The following is a 22,121-nucleotide window of genomic DNA, read 5'->3' on the forward strand; positions in this document are numbered from 1 at the left end:
AAGAAGCCAAACATGCTGTGATGACGGGCTGTGTCCACAGAAAGGCATCGCTAAGCAAGAATTTAGGGTCTGCAGAGCCTTCAGCACGGAGAATCTTCACTCAGCCTCCTCTGCAGGTCACTGAGCTCCGGTAAGCCCAGGATGCAGGCACCTGTGAAATCAGGCCCTTTCCCTCCTTTGATCTCACTGTTCCAGTGATAGAAATCTGTAATTACAGTGCTGCCATGTCAGCATGCTGTGCCTTTCATGATGGGAGTACTTACTAAAGGAGAAGTCTGTGTCATTCTTACTCAAGGATTCTGATATTGGTGTAACACTGTCTTTACTTTGGGAATTAGGTTTATTAAAAGAGCCAATTAGCATTCTGGTTGCTATGGGACATTTTCCTCCTTAAATCATAAACAATCCCTGAAAGCAACAGGAAGGTCTCAGCATTTAAAGACAAATTAATGTAAGTGTAATATTTTAGTTAGAAACCTCTACTTTTACCAAAATGATTCTAATAGAACTCAGTCCTAACTAACTAACTGCCCTGTGATGGGTTTTGATGGCATGTGTTTCATGTTGAAGTCTGGAAAGAAGGTGTCTTTCAGAGCCTTGGAGTCCTAAGAGTGAGGGAGCCACGTTTCTAGATGCCCGGCCTGCAGGGACTCCTTGCTGCCACACAGCCCTCCCCAACCTCAGTCCACAGGATCTGGAAATTATAAGTATGTGCTTCGAGTATTAATGGGATTTGGAAAGTACGGAGAAGTAGAGAAACATCAAGGAAAATCACCCACAATCCCAGCACCAGAGAGCCAGTGACACACCTGACAAAGGACATCGAAACACCCAGTTCACAGGTAAGGTCTGGCTCCACCACACCTACTCCCAAGGAAGGCTTAGGGCCTGTGCACGGAGGAACTTTTCCTTTATAAAGAAAGGTCTTGGCTTCATCTCCTTCCTCACCTGCGTTACTGCCCCAAGACTAGCTTACAGCCTGTCATGAAGTGAAAGATGTGTCCTGAGTATAGACCTGGCCTTTCTCACTCTTGCTACTGACCACTTCTACTTAGATAAAAATTTACTATGTTTACACCAAGAAGACTGCTGTAAGGAAATACAAATCATAAAGGACCTCAAAGTGCCTATTCACGGGGGACGTGTGCTGTGGGGGCTCTGTGGATTTCCCTTGGTACCTTCAAGGACAAATGGAGCCAGCCTGAAGTTGAGGTTGGTTGGGAAAGGTCATCTACAAAACGGGTTAGAAAAAATGACCCAATCTGAATATCTGGGCCTCACAACCAGAAGAAAACTCTTCTTTACGGTCTTGTTGTCCTGCCGTGTCTGTTCCCTATAACAGTGTATTCAGGCTATGTCATCCTCTAAAGACTTCCCATTCTCAGGTTAAAACCAAAGCCATCCCATGTCATCTCAGCCCCCCGTTTCTGCCCTCCCCCATGTCAATCACTAGGACCTTGATGCTTTTTTCTATCACAGTATGCCTCACCTTCCAGAGTAAGGTGCCTCCCTCAGATGAGGTAGTTACTGTCTAAGAGAGCAGGGCCTTTTGCCTTTGCTCACTGCTGCATCCCCAGTGGCTTTGGGGAATGCAAAGCCCCATCTGTGAAGCGAGTGCAGGGCACCGGGTCCTGAGGACCATGATACTGGCTGGCACATGACAGGTATTTGAAAAAAAGGGTATGGTATCAATGGCTCCCAAACAAGTCACACAGACACTTAAGAGGAGCCAGGGGAGTTATGTCAGGAGCTGCCTCAGTCGAGTTACAGTGATGAAAAAGGAAAAGTGAGCATCCTGGATTGAACAAGGGTCCTGTACATGCAGTTCTAGGTCCCCATAGTAAAATCTAAGGCGGTTTCAATAGTACTTTATTTCTGCCAGTTTCCAGGATTAAAATAATTGTTTTATGACTATTTAACTTTTAATCACAGCTTGACTCCCAACAGTACCAGATTCATATTAAAATGATGACCACAAAGTCATAAGGGAAATGGGACAAAGTTGGGGAGCTATTTCAGAATTGTACTAAACCACTAGAACCCGTGAGGTAACTATTTGAGTAGTAAGACATCTAAGGAGATAGAAAACTCCCGAGAGTACCAGCTTTACCCAAAACTTGATTTTTCAAAAATAGAACTAAAGAAACCAATTAATAAGTCTTTCCTACCTAGAGCCGCCAGGAATTCGTGACATCCCGGGAGCCGCCACAGCTGGACACTGATGGAGACTTGAATGGGAGCCAGAGCAAAGTCCTGCTCCTTCTCGCAGGCCTGTAGCTGGACCAGCACCTGATGGAGCTGAGTAAGGGGGAACACGTGAGCTCCTTCCCAAGTCTCCTTCCCCTCCGGCCCACCTAGGATTTGTCCTTAAGTTATTGTTACTGTCATCACTAATGAGCTTATATTTGTATAGCATCTGACATACTCTGTGTAGTGTGTTCGTGCCTGTTGTTCTCTCTGTGGGAAACTCAAGGGGCAGTGGGTTGTTAAAGGTTATGGGCCGGCCCACAGTCAGGGTTTCTGCTTCCAGCCTCACGTCTTCCCTTGAGCTCCCTCGCTGCAGGGCTACTGAGCACAGGAGAGGGCTTGGGGTTTATAGGCCTGGTCATCTCCCTCTCTTTTTGTCTATTTAATTAAAACCATCTTTATGATCTTGAGGTAAACGGTGAAGAGGAATCCAAGGTTACATTCTAGAGCAGGAGTGGGGAACCTTTTTCTGCCATGGGCCATACAAAATTAACTGAAAAATTAGCCTGCTCTATTTGGTCAAGCATTTCATTAACTCATCCCTAATAACTTGGCAGGGTCAGGCCAAATGATTTCTTGGGCCTTATATGGCCCATGGGTCAGACGTTCCCCACCCCTGCTCTGGAGCATCAGCACTTAACCCGCTGAAATGCTGTGATGTTTCAGATTTCCCGAATCTATAAACACTACTCAGGTGCTTCTGCCTCTGCTGTTCTGATGGAACTGAAAGATCAAGAACACAAGAGGGTGGAGCAGGAAAGGGGGAGCCAGAGCAGAGGAAAGGGATGGACTGCCTGAGCAAGCAGCACTAGTCATCCCAACCTGAGCGAGGTTGGCATGTGCATGCGACTCCAAGAGACAGCACAGCACGTGTGCTCAGAGCATGCTAAGGGGATCTCGGGGGTGGGTGGGTGGGTTGAGGGGCTCACCTGACAACAGTTGCTACTTATAGTAGTACTCACCATTCCAACCATATTTTTAACAGCCTTCGGCCAGCAGATTATAAGAAAAAGAAAGAAAAAAGAGAGAGAAAGAAGACAGTTTAGACTCAAGCACAGGTTGTTATGCAACACGAGCTGACCACTGCTTTAGGAAGCGCCATACCAGGCCTGAGGCTCTGACCGGGAGGGGAGAGGAGCAAGAGGCAGCAGGGGCACACAGGAAATGAACAGCCACACCCAGACCAGAAGCACTCGGGGTCAGGGTCACTCAGGTTCTGCCCTTCCTCGCCAGGAGAGGAGCAGGGCAGGTCAGACTCAAGTGGGGAAGGGGCACAGTGGGTATGAATAGGCCACTCTAAACCGAAGTCCATAGTGACTCAGGAAATGTCCACCAGCCACAGTGGGCAGCCCAGGACAATTCCCGGGGCCAGGCAGAAGGATATCAGGAAAGTCCCTGTGCTGCCACCAAAAGCAAGAAATTAAGCAACTAAAATCAACTTTTTTTTGGTAGAGCACATGTTTCTGGCCCACCTGGGTTCATTTTAATATGCAACATTCCAGAAGTGTTATCCTGATTCTATTTAAAAGCAGATGTAACACACTTAATACAAAATGAGTAGGAATTTCATGAAGGAGCCAGGTCACTGAGCTATGTTCAAATCCAAGCTGGAAACAACCCCACATATGTGGAGGCTCCAGGCACCACTCAGATTTTCAAAGGTTAATTCTAACTGGAGGAGCTTGATTTCCATGTAGAAATATTGCTGTTTAAAATGATATCTGCTGATAAATATGTAATAATGCATTTTTTTTCAAATTATTACACTCAGGAGGACTAGAGAAGTGTTCCGTGCTCTTCAGGGTTGCTGCTCCCTCCAGAAGCCCTCGTACCCATGGCTATCACCCTGGGCTTGTGCCAGACCTTCTAGCCAATAGGAAGATTAGGAGCTCTGAAAGTCCGAATCCGCCAGGTACCTGAATTAGATCTATAATACACTGTCTTAACAGAAAGCCCATTTTTAAAAACCTGCTAAGTGGTTTTCAAATAGAGCTGTTTGGGATCACTGCTGTGCCTTAGTGGCTATTTTGTTTCAAGTGGAGTTCATACTTTTATCTGGGAGTAAGTATTGGAACACCTGAAGCCAGGCTGGCCCCACACCTGCTGGCTTAGGGAAGGTGGCTGTTTAACACTTGTCAGTTAGCAGGAAAAATGGGTGGGATGACAAGGTGCAGGAGACCGCTAATGGAGAGTTCAGAAAATTCCCTGAGATTACAGGTGACAGCAGACCCTGGAATGTCCTCTGAAGGGCCTTAAGCTCTTGGGATTCAGCACCCCTCTGTGCCTAGCACATGCTGGGGAGGGCTGTTCTCTTACTCCCAGCTTTTGCCTCTTCCTCCTAATCACAAAGGCTGAAAAAAAACCCACAAGTAAACTACTTTACTTGCAGATTCCTATTCAGGGCCAAGTCACCCTCTTCCTAACTTGGCATGGCGCCCTCAAGCCTGGGCTCATCCGTCCTAGCTCAACTCACCCGGCTGATGAGCTGCTCGCCCGTCTCCGAGGCAGTGATGAGCTTGCAGAGGGCTTGGAGGGCAGGGTTGGGAAGACCTAAACCAAGAAGAGGAAGATAGATGTTATCCAGAGGGACCTCTGAACCCACAGTCCTGCTGTCTTCCCAGAGGAAAACCCCAAATGCTCAGCTTTGGTACCTTCAGAACAGCCAGCCCTGTATGTCCATGTCTGACAACCTCCAAGAAAGGCAGGTTGCGGGCAAGCACCAGTCCTGACCCTGCTGCAGTCCTTCAGGTGTGGGGTCACACTCCCAGCACCCCGTCTCAGCCTCTCAGGAGCATCACCCGTCTGAGTGACGCCCGAAGGGCAGCCCTGAGCTTCTGCACTCCACTTTACCTGGGAAGGCTGCACGGCTCTCATATCCGAAGCTGCTGATTAAATATTAATAGGGGCTGCTGTTCACCCAGCATTACCTCATGTCACCCAGGAAGAGATAGAGCCAGGGCAGTACCCTATGGGCAAAGAATGCCTTGCCATTGCAAATCGAAAAAGTCAAGAGCACTACGTAGTTTCCTCTAAATCAGAAGTCTGTGTCTGGAACTTGGCCATTTCTCAAGACATTCCCCTTCCCAGCTATGAGATCCAGCATCCAGGTGAGTGCAGGGGCCATGGCCACCGACCCCTCTGCGCAAGCAGTCAGCCAGCCCCTCTGGCCCCGCCCTGCCCAGGCTCACCCAGCAGGGACTGGATGGTGCTGCTGCACTGCTGCAGCCGGTCGCCTGGGTCGGAGGTTGGGAAGAAGACAGCTGCTGGCAGGCCACTGGCTGGGGGGTCCAACCGGAAGCCCACAGCGGTGAGGAGGGCCTGCCAGCCGGGGATGCCACCCACTTTGTTCTCCACACTCTGCTGGGATGTGTACATGGCATTGCGCTGCCCGTTCTGAATGCGCTGCAGGGACTTCTCCACCTGGAAGGGGAAGAAGGAAGGGAGAGTGAGGCGCTGCTCTGCTCAGGGCCAGCCCTCGTTTCTCTGAGTGGCTCTGGGGAATGCAAAGCCCCATCTGTGAAGCCAGTGCAGGGCACCGGGTCCTGAGGACCATGACATTGCAGCAATGGCCCAGCTTCTTGAAAGGGAGGCTGCAGAGGGGAGGGATGTTATAATCAGAGCCAGGAAGGGCTGGTGCATCACGAAAGAATTCTGCCCCTCCTCTAACCCACCTCCTGCTGCCCCAGGCTCTCCTTCACAGACACTAAAGTGATTTGTCTGAAAGTTGGTCTGAGGTCAGGACCTGCCCAAACCATACATAGCTACCTACCCATCATTAGAATAAACTTCAGACCTTCAAGACCCCCCTCCCCCATTCACCAAACAGTACCCATCCCAGGGCCCTTTCCAACTCATCCTTTATCCCACAGCACTTGCCTCCGGGACCTGTACCTCCTCCATGATCAAGTGGCCCTCCCCACTCCAGGGCCTAACCAGGTGCCTGGGACATGTGGACTGCACACATCAGGTAACTATGATGTTAACTCTCCCCATAAGCACTCCCTAGCACTCCCCACTGCCTCAGACCTTCCCCTGCAGTTCTCTTTATAGAGAACTTCAGTCCATCCTGAGATGCTGTTGCCCTGGGGTACGTGTGCCAGCACTGGAGGGACAGAATAGTCATTCCAAGGTGTCATCTGACACTTTTCTTACAGTAAAATCCTGTTGCTGTGGGCTGACATCACAGGCAGCAAGAAATTAGTGCTCCTGGGCAAGACGGATACTAGCCAGCTGGCTGCCCACCAGGCTGGAAGGGCCTTGGAAGACCCTGCACACAGGGTCAAGGTACCCAGCGTGATTAGGATGTAAGGGCTGGTGAACATGACCCATGGCCTCTGCAGTCAGACCAGATGAAGCCAATAATGAAAACCTTTCAATGTGCTTGAGGAACCTCAAGGCCAATGGGGAGCCGCTGAGAGGCCTGGCTCCTGCTTCACATCTTGGCCTCGGAGAATCAAACCAAACAGGTGAGAGGGCAGTTCAGTTATTTAAGAAAAGCAGTCTGGGGGCTGCTGCAAGAAAGAGGGTGACAGGCTGATAGGGACCTGAGAAGGGCCCCAGTGCTGAGCAACTGTAGGGCTCTGTGCAGTGTCCAGGCACAGGCACAAAGTGGTGGAGAAAGTCTCCCCAGTCCTCAAACCTGGCCCAGCTACCCTGCAGCAGGCATGTAGGCTACGTTAAGTCTGGCCTGAGAGCTGTCAGAAGTTTTCAGGTTCCACATGCTCACCTAGAACCCCATCCCCAGACTCTCCATTCCCCCTCCCAGGCCCGTATGGACTCTTCCCTGGGTCCATCTCGTACACACCTCTGTCTTCTGAGGTGGCCATGGGGCAGCTGTTGGCATCGAGTTTGGAAGAGCTTGGATGTGGTGTGGGCTCCTGGCTAGGAGTGGGCTGGTCTTTCTGGCACAGAACTCCAAGGAGGTTAAGAATTCTAAATTAGCCGAAACCGGTTTGGCTCAGTGGATAGAGCGTGGGCCTGCAGACTGAAAGGTCCCAGGTTCGATTCCGGTCAAGGGCATGTACATTGGTTCCGGGCACATCCCCGGTGGGGGCTATGCAGGAGGCAGCTGATAGATGTTTCTTTCTCATCGACGTTTCTAGCTATCTCTCTCTCCTCCTCTCTATAAAAAAATCAATAAAATATATTTTTTTAAAAAGAATTCTAAATTATTTGAAACTGCCTTCCAGGTTGTCAAGGTGGAAGGGTGAAATAAGGTTTATATTACTATTTCTTGGCATTATGTATAACTTTTAAACGTGTACAAAATGTCACGGGCTCGCCATTTGTATTCTCACCCAAGTCCTGCAAAGATCATGGCTACCCAAGATCAAAGTCAGGCTTAGATTCTTCTTCCAACTAAATTTAGGGGAAAGCCAGAGTCATCTTACTATAAAATACCACCTCTCAGCTACTGGGACACTGTTGTGTGCCAGCTACTCAACTGTCCTCTAATCCTCGAAATAACCTTGAGAAGTTAAAGTTTGATCCCCACTTCCAGATGAGGAAATTGAGGCTCAGGGTGCCAAGGTGACTTGCCCAAAGCCACATGACCCAGAAATGGTGGTGCAGGCCCCTGCTCCAGGTCACTGCTCACCTGCCCCTCCCCCAGGGTCTTGGCGAGGACTCCATAGCCATCTGTGTGACATCACACATTATGCCCACCTAGCTTGACCCACAGGGGTATGGGGACAGTGTCTCCTTCACATACTCGGATGTCCTGGTACTATGGAAACCAGCCTCCCCTTGTGCATTTCTGGCAGCTTCTCCATGGGAACCTGGATGAGGTCCCCAGTCCCTTACCAAGTGCAGCAGCACTCGCAAGGCGTCCCGTGCCCGCTCCGGGTGCTGCAGGACCTCCGTGAGGGCCTGGCCGACAAGTGAGGAGGGGCTGTTCAGCTTCACGTCACTCCCGATGAGCATGAACCCTGTGGAGAGCACAGAGGGAACCTTAGAGCCTGTTGTCCCCTCAGCTGGGCTAGCTCTACAGCTCACCCATTCTGCAGTCACCCAGCTGCTCTATGGGCTGGACTGTGGAGCATTCCACTCACTGGGGGCAGTCTGTCACCCTTCAGTCTCCTCCCTTTTTAGAATCAATACTGCGCAGTAGGTGTGCAGTGCTGTTTGTAGTTGTAGTTGCTCAGGAAACTGGCTCTACTTCTCCACTGTGCTGTGAGCAAAGTCAGGGAAAGGATGTCCTGGGCCCACTAGGGCCCTTCCCTGGCTTGGCCACCATCTCAAGGAATGATGTCTTTTGTTTCCCTGAAGTACATCTGTGCCTGTACATGCTCAGGGACAGGGGCAGGTGTGCTGAGTCCTGGGGCCATTGGAGGTACTCCTCCAGCTGTAAGAATGAGCAGCTGAGCCAGGCTGGGAAGGTCCACACATCTGCCTAGATCCCGCCCCTCTTCCCTCAGCACCGCTCTCTAAGGAGGGCTGGAAGAGGCACAGACAGAGCAGTCTCCTTAAGCACCAAGCAACTTTAGGCCAACCTGCCCCCAAATAATGGAGGGAAAGGGTTTTCTAAAAGAATGAGCCAAAGCTGTTTTAAGGGTAATGGGACAGCATCTTTAAGCATTTTCCTCAGAACACAGTGTGCCTTTAAATTATCTGTCACTAAAACTAAACAAAAATGCCATGTCCCTAAGTACCCTGGGAAGACAGGGAGGGCCTGCACAGAGGGGACAGGGGCGTGTCAGGGACCAGGTTCCGTGAACCCTGCGGAATGGTCTGTGGGACTGCAGGGCCAAAGGCCCTCCTGATTGATGGAGTGTGTATATAACAGACCTCCGTGTGCGGAGGTCTCCGTGACTGCATGAAAACCACTAGCATTCCTCTGATTTCTGCATCTGGCAGCAGAAGCAGCTCAGCAATGTAGCCAGGCCCCACCCCAGTGCCTGCCTGCCTGGCTGCCCACCCAGGAGGTGAGGGCCACCAAAGACCAGGCCTTTTGGACCAACTGAATGTTTCTCTCCAGCCACGAGAATAGGGTAGATTCTACATAGTTGTTTTTTTTGTTTGTTTGTTTTTTTGATACCTTTAAAAAAAAAAACAAAAAAAAAAACTACAGCCGTGTTGGGCTAGCGATGTAAACAAATGTTTCTTATATCAACACAGCTCATCCGCCTGGCACCACCCAGCACAGCTCTGCGCCCGGGCCCCTGCAGGCTCCTCGATTGCTGGCAGGCTGGGCCTGGGAACACCATGGCTCCACTTCAGGGCTTATCCAACTTCGGAAAACGACACCAACAGCATCAGCACATGTCAACTGGATTGATTCTGAAGGAAAAGTAAGTTGAAAGCCATTTTGTTCCCAACTTTTAAATATATCCTAGTTGGTACATTTTTTGCCTTTGAAACAAAATATAAATGTTTGGAAATAGTATGTTTGATGTTCCTCTGCTTCTCAAGGTTTAAGACACTGCTTTGTGGGTCAGTACTGTCCCGTTGGTGCAGCGTCCTGGAAGGTGTAGGGACCGGTTCTGAGAGAGCACCATGGACTGAAAGTCATAAGTTGTGTCAGCAAAACCACGGCAGCTCGGTAAAAGGCTGGTGGGGAAATGGCCGAAGTTGGGTTTGGATCGCAGCCTATGAGGGAGGGTATGGAGGGTTCACAAGGACCCTGGAGGATGAAGGTCATCATATGGAGCTGTGAGGCAGAGTCCCTCGTACCCACTCCTGTGATCAGCTGTCAAAGGAACATTCTCCTTTCACCCCTTGCGGCAGGCCCACTCAGAGCGTGCAGTGCCTCACGCATCATAAGACATTCAGCCCACTCCTCAAAGATCATCTCAGATGTGGCAGGAAGTTATCAGCATCATCATGTTACCACGGAGCTTCAGAGAGGGTTAGTAACCTGTCTCAGGTCACAAGGCCTGGGTGCAGAGCTAAGTCAAACCACGTTTTCTGAATATCAAATCTAGGGTCTTTCTCCTGCACCACTCTTCTAGTCGGGTTTACACGGTGCCATAAAGGGGGCCATTCAGTAAACACCTCAGGAGTTTCACATGCACACTCCGATGGCAAACTTCTGCTCCCTGGTCATAGACTATTTTAATGCCATGGTAGTAAAAGGCTGATTTGGCATAGGGCAAGTTTCAGCAAAGGAGGCTCCCTCCCAGAATCTCCCCATGCTGCCTTCCCAGTGCCTCGCTCTGCCCTCGCCACCTCTCCCAGGCTATGAGGACTGCTGACGTGGGGAGGTCCCTGTCAGGCGCCAGCTGGTGGCCCCACACTCACCTGCCCAGTTGGAGGGGTGCGAGAAGGCCTTGCTGCTCTGCACCGCCTTCATGGCCTCTCCCAGGGCTGCGCTGGCTTTCAGGCTGTTGAGCAGGGACGAGTAGAAGGCATGGAGAAACATCTTGGAAGCAGCCACCGGCACAGGCCACAGAGACACGAGGACGCACTGTGCACCCGCAGCCAGGAAGGCCCGTGTCAGCGCGATGACCCCATCGGCTGTGACTTTGCTGCTGGACTCCTGAGAGGAGCCGAGGACCACCAGCTTCACTGGAAGCCGCAGGTCCAGGATGTCGGCAGCTGTGAGCAGCAGCTCCTGCAGGGGTGGGCAGTCCGAGATGCTCTCCCCATCACTGGTGTCGTCCTGCACCCGCAGGGACTCGGGGATTGTGTAGGGGTGGCCGAAGGAGCTCTTGCTGCTGGCAGGGTTGCCATCCACACTGGGCGTGAGGACCAAGGCGGAGAGTTTCCAAGAGATGTGGGTGGCAAAGTGGACACACTCAGCCTGGGTCAGGGCACTCATGACCCGCTCTTTGGTGGCCACACTGCCTACCAGGGGCTGGCAGCCCAGAAGCTCTGACACCATATAGGCTTCCTCTTCGGCTGATGGCATCGGCCCCCACAGCCACCTGTCCATCACTGCTGACGGGAGCTTCGGGTTGCCAATGACAGCTGCCATGGAGGTGGAGCTGGAGTAGGTGGGCGGGGTTTTCCTCAGATGAGTCTGGGAGGGAGGAAGGACAAGCAAACCACTGTTAGACTGGCCCGGCTGCTCAGGAGCCCAGGGAAGGCAGCTGTCCTGTCAGGGCTGCTCTGCCTCGGCTCCACCTGTTCTCCCAATAACCTCATTCGCTTTGATTTTCAACACCCACTGACACAGGTGAATGTCGTACTGAAAATCACACCTGCTATGACAAGCTCTTGAAAATAATCAGGACTGGGCGGTAAGAAGGTTGCTTCCCATTCACCAAACCCCCGGAGGGGTGGGAGCAGGTATTTATGGGACAGACGTGTTGGAGGGAAGGTCTGTGGTGCCTGCCTGCCCTGAGCGTCACCCCCGTGTGCCCCTGAGTAAGGGGAAACCACTCCTGATGAGTCAGAGCGAAGGGGTGGCTTTGTTTACAAAGCGAGTCAGACTCAGGGAAACAGGGCCAAATTAAGTCCTTCAGAGGCACGGTGTTCTGAAAAGATTATAGTTCCCTTCCACGGTGTGTGTCGCAAAATAAAGACATCGCTGAATTATAAAATCAGCAAAAAGAAGTCCCAACAAAGTTCTGATTTTCCTGCCATGAAGCCTGTTAGTGCTTTCTGGAAAACATCAAATATAATATTACTTCAGAATAACTCTTTCGATGTCTACACTTGAGGATGCGAGAAATGCCTACTGGGTGCCTGACACAAGACAGGACCCTTCTATCCCCTCGTGACCCTGGCAAACAGCCAGCTCACTGTTGTCACCGACATGAAGCGCTCAGCAGAGGAGGTCTCTGATCCCCGGTGCTCCTGGCAGCAGGTGCAGTGAGCCTGCCTGAGTGAGCAGCAGCCACTCCCTTCGCATCTGGGATTCAGTCAAGGGCAGAGCAAAACTCAGAGAAAATAATTTCTTTCACTTTGAACTGATTCTGTCCTGAGAAACTGATTCAGCAACAAAAATAGCCAAAACTAAGACCTCCAAAACCCCGTGAAGCAGAAACAATGTGGTTTAAACCATACCAACGACCAAGGCCAACAGAGGCTGGTCAGGCAGGTCCCCTGGGGGCCACTTGCACCCTGGGCCTCGGGTCTGGGTGTTTGAACCTGCAGACACTCTCCCCCACGGGAGGCCCTCTGACCAAGCCCTGCCTGGTGGTCTGAGGGGCCCTGAGAGCAGCTGGTAGCTGGAGAGCATTTAGGTGTGAAGCTAAGCATTTCATCCAGGTCCTGGTGGTAATGACAGTTGAGCAGCTGGGCCAGGAGAGCGGGGAGCATCGGGCCATGAAGGACCAGAAGGAAGCCGGGGTTTCAGGGTCTCTGAGTTTGGAAAAGGGGGAAAGAATTCAGGGTTGGCAGAAAAGGCTCTCTAGTCAGGTGGGCAGGGCCAAGGGTGGCTGATGGGTGAGACATATCACTGTTGCCCCCCTGATTTTCATGGGGGGTTCTTCTCATGCTGACTTTTTTGCTGAATGAAACCCAAGTCCCTTCCTGTCCCCTGAAAGCTGCTCATTTGTTTCAGTTCTTCTGTTGGCCAATGGCACTCTTCTCCACTTGACACTAATCTTGTCCATCATTGCTGCCTGTGGCCTCCGCTGGGCAGCTGGAGGGAGGGATGAGCAAGTTACTCGGGTACCCAGCCTGTGGCCTCCAGCCTGGCTTAGTGCCTCTGAGTAGCTCACAACCCTGCTGTCACAGCAAAGAAATTGAAAGAGAAACGACTCATTTCATGGTTTCCTGAAGTAGCAAAGAACTGTCGGGTCAGGAGGGCTGTGCCCCTGCCTTCAGACAGATCTGAAGTCACCCTACCCACCTGCGGTCATACAATCAGCAGTTTGAAGAGATCACGTCCTGTCACATCAGGCCTGCCAGAGGCTTACCTTGGACTGCGGGCCGAGGGCGCGGATGGCCGGGACAGCGATGAGGGTGAAGCGTTCATACAGGTACTCGTTGGAGGAGCTTCCTTTCAGGAGGGCGAAAGGCATGAGGTAGAGCTCCCCCTCCAGAACCAGGACCAGCTGCCGGTGCCGGCCCACAGGGCCGCTGGAGTGCATCAGGCCCTGCAGAGGAGCACAGAGGGCTGACACGGGGCCCGGCAGGCCTGGGCTCCCACACACCGGCCAGCCCTGGGCAGGGGGCTGAAATAGGCCGGGGACCAGGCACATCTGAAGGTCCACACGGTTGCCTGGTTGATGGGTTGGGCATTGCTCACAGCAGCATCATGGGCTTCCATTCTCTATGGCTGTATTTCTTTCTAAAAGAATTGCTGATGGAGACCAAGGCTGTATGGATCTTGATAAACTAAGAAGAAACAACTGGGACACTGGTCTGGGGGCTGAGTGTGAATAAAGAGAGGGAGACTTGCCAGGACTCGGTGAACGGGGAGGAAAGGGAAAAGGCCCTGAAATGCTAGCCTGGGAGATGGGGAAACTTTTTTCTGAACTGTGTATCCCAATTTGTAGGCCTGGGTCCTCCTAGGACAGTGCCTCATAGATGCTACTGAGCTGGCACTGCCTACAGCCCTGGGCGAGGCCCTGGATGGCACCCTGTCTGGGCAGCGAGGCAGCAGGTGGGTGACAGCAGAGTGGCCTGTGGGCAGGCGGTTGCCCGGCAGAATGACAGCTGCGTTAAAGGCAGTGGGAAACTGACTGAAAGGCTGCCTGGAAACTCTCCGAATTCTGCCTCCAGCGCATGCGAGCATTGCCCTTGTACAGAAAGATTAGCTCTAATCCAATGTGAACTTGAAGAAAATAAAGTGACGTCTCTATCCAAATTCTTATCACCTGTTAGATGAAAACAGAGGGATGATACAAGGAAATGCTACTCTGCACCTCCATGTGTCAGGCTAGAAGGGCTATTTGCTGGCTTAAGTCCTGGGTTTGAAAGATAAAAGGTTCGGCATCAGCCTGCACCTGCAACTAACAGTCCCACAAATTCCAGCAAAGACGGACTCTCTGACCTCTGCAGTTTCTGTGAGGATCTTTTGAAGTAGGACAAGACAAGAAGGCCATGTGTACTACAAGCTGCCTGTGCCCCCAGGAACCATCCTTCATCACCAGCAGGCCGGGACCCTGCCTGTCACAGTGCAAGTCCAGGCAGCGAAGAGCTGGAGAGCTGGCTGGGGCCAGGCGGGACGGGAAGGGGAGAGGAGGGACGAGTGCCCAGCAGGCAGGGGCAGCAGTGCCCTGGAAGTGGCTCTGGGGGGTTATTTAGTTGTTAGTTTATGGCCTCAGCCTCTGAGATACACTGGGTTCCCACAGCCAGTTCTCCTGTCAGGTGAGCAGGTGCTGAGCTTTCTCAACAGAGGCCCCTGAGGGGGAGGGGCAGGGGAAGGGCCTCTTGCCAGTGGCCTGGGTCAGGGGTGTGCATGTGAGGCATCCAGGGGAGCCCAGACATGGTCCCTCTGTGACCTCGCAGTCCTGCACGTGGGCTACTGTCCTATAGCTTTGGTTTTTAAGGCTCTACCTACAGGGAACCGGGAACCGAAATGAATGGAAATAATGATAAGGATGGCAAAGACTAAAATGTCCTAACTCCCCAAATGGACCCTTTAAGGGGTGATCTGACCAAACCCTTAGGGTTTTCCAGTTCTAAGTCTGATTCCTTGACTAACGCAGCTTCTGGCTTTGGACGAAGTGCCATCTGCAAACTGAGGGGTGACTTATGACTGGACATAAATAGGGTCCCAGGCCCTTTCATGCTAAACACTGCAACTTTTTTTGTGGTGCATTTTCTCCCTTGGGATCGCAGGATTTGACTTAATGATTGGCAATGGCTCGTGTGCCATCACATGTAACTGGCCATCCTCAGAGCCTGGACATGCTCACCCATCCTGACAGCCAAGTGCTGGTGGTTCCAGGAAAGAGCCCTGTGGCATTTCCCTCCCGCCAGATCATACTCTGTTCCACATTCCTGCTGGCTGACCTAGTCCCTTAGCAACGGGACCTGGGCTAAACAGAGGCAGTTGTTCAAATAATTACAAGCCCCACGAGAAGAGGCTAATCGTTTTAGTCTTGAAGTGTCAGTGATTCATAAGCGTGGGCTTGCAATGAAAACGTGGAGGAGTGGCTCTGGCAGCGGTGTCGCGTCGCCCTCTAGTGGCCTCAGAGCAGCAGGTGTGCCTGCTGTGGGAGCGGGAGGAGCCAGGCCTCCTCTCCAGGGGCAGCGCTGAGGAGGAGCTAAGGGCCCTCCCCAGGCTCCCCTGTGGCCCTGAGGCCTCTGACTCTGGCCCACCCGCCCCACCTGACCAGCCTCAACATCAGACATGGAACCGTGTGAATAAACAACGGGGGGGCAGTGGGGATGGGAAGAACTCCTGGTTAGAGCCCAACCTCTCAGCTAAGCGTTTTTCGTGAAACTTCGTAGCCACTGCACAGCCCTTGCTCTGGTCACTTACGACAACGGCCTCTGGAAGGTATCACTGGAAGCAGACAAACCCCTTCCGTGTTCAAACACTTCCATCACAAGAAACAGCTGTAAATAGCAGAAACTAAGGGTATGCTCTGAACTCAGTGCCTCTCTTCAAGATTATTGGAGGCCCTAGGACACTGTCACTTGTGTCCGGGGCGGGGCCTCCCCTTCTTTCCTTAACTTATGAAGATGATCCCAGTCATTGTTCTAACTTGCTTAAGGCTTAAACCCTTGATCATGCCAGGCTAGTTAGGAGCAGAGCTAGGATCTGAGCCTGGATCTGCGGAGGCAGAAGTAGCTAAGTTCCAAAGGCTGGCAGAGAAGCTGGCAGAGAAGGCTGGCATTCTGGGAAACCTCCACGTGGGCGCTGCAGTGAATGATGCACCCTGACGCCGAGAAGCCCCGCGGCCCCGGGGGCTCTTACCCCTTCCATGGGCGCAATGAGCAGGTCGTACAGAGCGCGGAGCGGGGGCCGGGCGAAGGAGCTCTGCCTCCGGGGGAGAGAGGAGGTCCCGTCCTTGGTGGGCGACATCGTGTTGCTGGCCAAGCTCGTCATGCTCTGGCAGCTCCTAGAGAGAAGGGCCAGGGATCAGGCAGGGCCTTGCCACTCCCCACCCGGGGCTCCAGCTCCTGGGAAGTGGACACTGCCCACGGCCAGAGCTAACACCCGGCCAGCTCGCTCGCTCTCTCTCTCTCTCTCTCTCTCACACACACACACACACACACACACACACACACACACACCAGCTTGGCCCCTTCTCCTCCCTTTCAGGTAACAGAACAGTGAGCACTGACAGGAACAGGGGAAGCCAGCTGCACTCAACAACTCACATTTCTGGGGAGTTTTCCTGCATAACCCGATGTCCCAGAGTGCTGGTCAGAGGGGATGATTACATCCTTGCGTAGCGGGACCGTGTGCAGGCAAATGTGGGGGCTGTGAGAATCAGCAGGAGCCACCACACGAGGGGACGACAGTGTCCCAGGGCCACCCAAACTGCGGGCAGAGGCTCAGACAGCACAGGGAGCAAGTGGGCCCCAACCTCAGCCCCTGGGCAGCTACGGGACCCCAAGACGCACTGGCCCAAGGCCCCGCCCCCAGCATTGGGACTGTCTGAGGAGCACTGGCTGCAGGGCTTTGTTTTGCTTTGTTATGCATGTTCCAGTGTTTGTAGGGAGTGCTGTATTAATAAGGACACGTTTTCAATCACAAGGGCCCCAGGTTCCACACGCCCCACACACGAAGAACACATTTGTTCGTTCATTTAAAACTGCTTCCTGAGCGCCAGCTACGTGCCAGGCACTGCAGAGGCCCTGAGGACCTGCAGAGGACATTCCCCAAGGTGAGCAGAGGAGCAGCAGGAGGGAAAACAAACCCTTTTCCAATGCGAGGACCATGCATCTCCCTGGCTCTGCCCCACAGCCTGGCTGGCATGGCCTCAGGGCAGTCCCTGGTGAGGTTTCTGCAGGTTAGTGGGCAGTCTGTGGCCTCTTAACTTTGAGGGAGACACTGGCAGGTGGGGGTTTCTGTTCAGTCCTCACACTGCTGAGCTTTGCTAAGTTCCCTGTGCTGCTGGGAGTGGCATCTCCTTGTCACCTAAGAAAACCAGAAGGCATTTCCCTCCTGGGCCAGGCCAGGCGTACAGCCGTCACATGAAAAGATTTAAGATTCCTTTCTGTTTTCCAGGTTTGGCTTCCACCCTGTCTTCCCGCCACCTGTTCCGTGTTCTCGGCAGTGTCCCCGGACCTCAACTGTAGGGTTATGAACAGTCAGGCTGAAACCCCCTCAGCCCCCTGCTCACTGCCAGGGAAGAGAGAGCCAAGGACTTGGGGGCCGAGAGCTGCTCCCTCAATCAGGAATCGTAATTACAAGCGACCGAGGACACGCCTGTCTCTGCCATCAGAGCCAGGGAAGCTCGATAGCCTGGAGTGAGACTCGGAGGCTGGCTGGATCCACAGCATGGGAGAGAGCAGCTCCCCTGGAGGAGGAGCGGCAGGCGGCTCTGCAGGGGGGAGGTTGGCGGGGACACGCACTGTCTGTGTGATGCGCTCTTGGTGGACGGGACTCAGCCTAGAGCCCGCGCTGACATGGGGACCGCACAGTGGGCAGTAGCAGGGTCACCCAGTGCCCTCCTTTGTGCGCTTTTCATGTCATGCCCTAGATGTGTGTCCGCTTGGACTCCTGGACCTGAGTCTGGTTACTCAGCCTAAGACATCCATGTCCCTGAGCAACCGCTGTGGCCAGAGGTCCTCATGGGGACAGATGGGGTTGCTCCATAAACCCCAGGCTCTGAACTAAAAAGCTGGAGGAAGAGACCACAGCCCTACAGTACGTCCCGTCTCCCCCCAACCCCATGCCCCTTCCACTCAGCTCCTCTGGGAACGAGTCCAAGCTGGGCGGGGGACACAGGGCACGACTTGCTCCAAAATATCAGAACCACAGGCCTGACCCACCGGGCCCCTTCCTGGGGCAAGTCATTTACCCTCTGGGCCTCGCTGCCTCTGCTGGAAAGAGAAATGCAGCCACAGGCAGAGTGTCAGGATGAGAGAGAGACTGCAAAGTGGCCAGAACGCAAAAGGAGGTGGGATTTTAGCTGATGGGGGTGAGGAGGACAGGCCTAGTGAGAGGGCAGAGAAGGGCTGGATGGCCGTGGTGTCTTTATTGAAGAAGTGCCAGAAGCATCTAAAAGGGCCCCACCTCACTAACCCTCCACCCGCAGTGCTCCTCTTAGTGGCAGGCACCGAGCCCTAGAGATGTCCTTTTCAGTGTAAACAAAACCCCAGAAAATTCTCAGCTGCTGGTTAAAAACAATAAATAAGCAAAAACAGCCAACCAATCTGAAGCAGTAATTTAGGTCAAAGACTTTCATCAGGACTCTGCCCCCTGAGCTGGAGGCATCTGTTCTGAGCAGCCCCAGCCTCAGGCAGCGGCTCCCTGCCCACTGCCCGGCTGCAGCCCCTACCTTTGCTGCAGGCTTGGCAGGAACTGCCTGCCTTTCTCCGCAGGGCAGCCCCCACTTCCTCTGCCTTGACAGCAGCAGCAGGTGGGTGTGCAGTGGAGAGCTGTCCCAGGACCACAGACTCGGGGGGCTGCAAGCTGTGGGAGCAGGAACCAATGCCAAGAGCAACAGAGGGCTCCTGGGCCCCCGAATCCTGAGGTGCAGGTGTGGGGAGGGTCTCGGGCCAGGAGCAGGACTTCCCTGCACTGGCCATGTGGCCGGCGGCCCGTGTCCTCACCTCCTGAGCATTAGATGCCACAGCCATTGCCAGACTACGTCCAAGAGCCCTTTCACGTGCCGTTCCTGCACTGACGGGGACCTGTGGTGCGGGCACGTCTGCCTAGAGATCTGCCTGAAGACATGCGATAATCCAGAGCAGCCCCGCTGTCTGAGCCTGCAGATCTTACAGACACACGGGACTCACTGGCGTGTGGCTCCAGCGAGGCTTGTCCCTGTTCTACCCCTTTTCCTGCTTATAAAATGGGCTGGACTAAAGTTCTTGTCGATTTCTTCTAGTTTTTTTTTTTTTTAATATATTTTATTGATTTTGTACAGAGAGGAAGGGAAAGAGAGAGTTAGAAACATCGAGAGTCATCGATCACCTGCCTCTTGCACACCCCCTACTGAGGATGTGCCTGCAACCAAAGTACATGCCCTTGACTGGAATCGAACCCGGGACCTTTCAGTCCCCAAGCCGACGCTCTATCCATTGAGCCAAACCGGTTTCGGCTCTTCTAGTTTTAAAAAACAAAAAATTTACTCAACTTAGGAAGCTATCAAACTTGGTGACTCTTTTAACCCCCCTGCTGGCCGACAGGCCACTGCCACAGCCCAAAGCCCTGCAGCCTCCTGTGCCCACTCGTGTGAGCATCTTTCAAGAGCCACACTCTGCCCAAGACGGCCGACAGCTGCTACCGCCCGGGGACAGATCTCGGCGACAGCTGCAGGGCAGTGGTCCTCGGAGCTCTAAGCCTCTGGCTGGCCGTGGCGTGGACACCCTGCTCCCTGCTGGCCTTGCAAGCACATCTGGCTCGGTCCCCCGTGGAAGACAGCCGTGGGTATTGTGCTGACTTCCACAGGGCTTCCAGCCTGGCTGGCTGCTCTCCGCTCAGCTCCCGGACTCAGAGGAGAGAAGGGTGCTTCTACTTCTCACCCGGGAGCCTGGGTGGTTGGAAACGCTCCCACCTGGCCGGAGTGTGAGGCATGGAGGGACTGTGCTCCCATTTAGGCACCAGCTCAGCCTGTAACACCCATGTCCCCGGCTCAGGGCCTACGAAGCAGGGCTGCTTCCCCTTTAAGTTTAAGGAACTGAGGTGCAGAGAGGGCAAGAGACGTGGACAAGGCCACGGATCATGCCTCCCTCCTGACAGGGGAGCGACTGTCACTGAGCCTTGTCAACCTTAGACACTGAGCAACCTGCCGGCCCGCACCGGCCTCCGACCCCTGGTCTCCTGGCTGCTGAGTGGGTGGAGCTGACAGGCTCCTCTGCCCGGTGGTGTGCTGAGTGGAGGCCGCTCCGATTCACAACTGCACCGCCGCACGGCTCCAGCAGGTGGCACTGGCTCGCTTTCCTGCAGGCCTGCCCATTCCCTGCCAGGGACTCTGTCCTAATTGACAGCCTAGCTCTTAGCACTTTCTCACACCACATTGTCTTCATTGACTCATTCCTCAGATGATGTTTATTAATCTACTTCTGGAGAAACATTCGTTTTCTCCCCTGCATGGCCATCTGTGCGGGATGGGAAAGGAGAGGGAGCGGGCGGTCCCCATGCGTGCAGATGCAGCGCTCGGAGATGATATGTGGAGCGCTATGTGCAGGGCAGGGCATCGGGGTGCAGTTGGTGTCTCTGGGATGATGACAAACACCAGGCGGCCGGGCAGCACTCCCTGCTCATGAATCTTTCAGGGATGAAGAGCTCCATTTCCCGGGCGGGGATTTATAGCTGGGCTGGGCCCGCAGAAACCCTGTGTGCTGGCCTCACACACACATGCTAGTGCCGCCCGCATGCAACCATGTCGGGGACGGGTGCCTGCCAGGTGTGACAGCCCGTGGAGGGGACGCCATGGGCGCCTGCGGAACCCGGGCTGGCAGTCTCAGAACTGCGGTGTCTGGGCTCCGGGAGGGGAGGCCTGGGTGCCTGCTGGGAGACATGGCCGAAGGGAGCTCGGGGGCTCGTCCTCCTGGAGCTTAGACCTCCTGAGGATGACCTTAACACTGGAACGCGGTGGGAGAGCCAAGGCCACACCAGTGTCTTCTTTCCCACCTCTTTCCAGGTCCTGTCCTCCTGACCTCAATTCCCCTCCAGGCACACGGGTCCCGTCTGGACACCGGGCTGTAGAATAAGCCGAGCCAGGACCCTCACCAAGGCACATCTGGCTGTGACATCTTTCGGACTACCGTAAGGGAGGGGACAAAAGGGGACTCGGCATGGGGATCTGGTGTGGGCCAGGTCAGGGCTGTGACGTGTGTGCCACCAGGTTCCCAGCCCCCCCGCTGTGACCGGTGAGAGCATCTCACCTAAGGCACGAGGTCAGGCAGGGCCCTGCTCTCTGGGGAGCCCGGAGCCTACAGCTGCTGTGACCTCTGCTCCCTGTCCCCCAGGGTGACAGACACTGCCAGGAGCACCGTGTCCAGGGCTGGGCAGGGGCAGGAAGGAAGCAGGAGGCTGCTCCTGGTGGCGGTGAGCTTATTGTAAGTGTGGCTGCCTTGGCTGGGCACCGTTTCCTCTGCTCAGGCGCAGGGCTCCTCACTTCTCAGGACGCCTTTGTCACACATGTCCACTTCCAAATGGTCAGCGGTCCCTGAGGAGGACAGCGACTGGACCCACCTCTGTGGCTGCTGTTGCAGGGAGGGCCCCTGCCCAGAATCGCCAGCATGAGGGCTGGCCCGGTCAGGGCTGGAGAGGACACTCCACCCTCTTGGGCTGACAGAAAAGCAGACAGAACCTTGGCCTGGAGCCTCAGGGCCACCAACAGAGCAGAGGACGGGCCTGGCAGGACACCAGCCAGAAATGAATACGGAATCTCAAGACTCAAGCCAGGGCTTGCGGCTGTAACTGATATCCAATCGGATCATCGGCCTGCATTTATTCAAAGGCTTTCTGGTATCTGGCAGCCAGAGAGAGGTTGTAAGGGGAGGAAGCATCAAGCTATTCAGTCAGGTTTGGGGGTAAAGATTTGATTCAAAAAGTGGTTGAATCACTGACTTTGGTGCCATCAAAACCTCAGACCCACGCGGGGAGAGAAGAAACCCCTTACTACACAGCAGGGCCTGTCTATCCATCACATTCACTGCGTCCTCATAACAACTCACCCACAGGCATCTCTACCCCCATTTTCCAGATGAAAAAATTAAAGGACCAAGGTTACCCACTAATAAAAGGGAGAGCCACGTTTCAAATCCAGGTCTGTCTGGCCCCGGAGCCCACGGTTTCTCCCCTCCACTCTGCCTCCCCCAGAAAAATGCCCCGACCTCGGACTACAGGATACACACAGCACCATCGGCCCAGGCCTCCTGGCCCACAGTGGTCCTGGGTGGCATTG

At 53.8% G+C, this 22,121-nt stretch overlaps 1 protein-coding gene across 3 annotated transcripts in view; it reads right to left on the reverse strand.

Moving 5' to 3' along the window:
• TTC28 (tetratricopeptide repeat domain 28) overlaps nucleotides 1-22,121 on the reverse strand; it is a 318,471-nt gene that overhangs the window by 7,573 nt on the left and 288,777 nt on the right. For 2 of the 3 annotated variants that reach the window (XM_036449588.2, XM_036449590.2), the window contains 8 exons: nucleotides 16,007-16,151; nucleotides 13,053-13,232; nucleotides 10,486-11,206; nucleotides 8,050-8,174; nucleotides 5,436-5,667; nucleotides 4,721-4,797; nucleotides 3,210-3,233; nucleotides 2,169-2,298 (listed from right to left, as the gene is read on the reverse strand). In XM_036449588.2, coding sequence (XP_036305481.1) covers nucleotides 2,169-2,298; nucleotides 3,210-3,233; nucleotides 4,721-4,797; nucleotides 5,436-5,667; nucleotides 8,050-8,174; nucleotides 10,486-11,206; nucleotides 13,053-13,232; nucleotides 16,007-16,151 — 1,634 coding nt within the window. The remainder of the gene's footprint in view (nucleotides 1-2,168; nucleotides 2,299-3,209; nucleotides 3,234-4,720; nucleotides 4,798-5,435; nucleotides 5,668-8,049; nucleotides 8,175-10,485; nucleotides 11,207-13,052; nucleotides 13,233-16,006; nucleotides 16,152-22,121) is intronic. The other variant, XM_036449589.2, reaches the window with a different exon arrangement.

The sequence above is a fragment of the Pipistrellus kuhlii genome, unplaced genomic scaffold (assembly GCF_014108245.1).
Source record: "Pipistrellus kuhlii isolate mPipKuh1 unplaced genomic scaffold, mPipKuh1.p scaffold_m20_p_20, whole genome shotgun sequence".
NCBI classification, from domain to species: Eukaryota; Metazoa; Chordata; class Mammalia; order Chiroptera; family Vespertilionidae; genus Pipistrellus; species Pipistrellus kuhlii.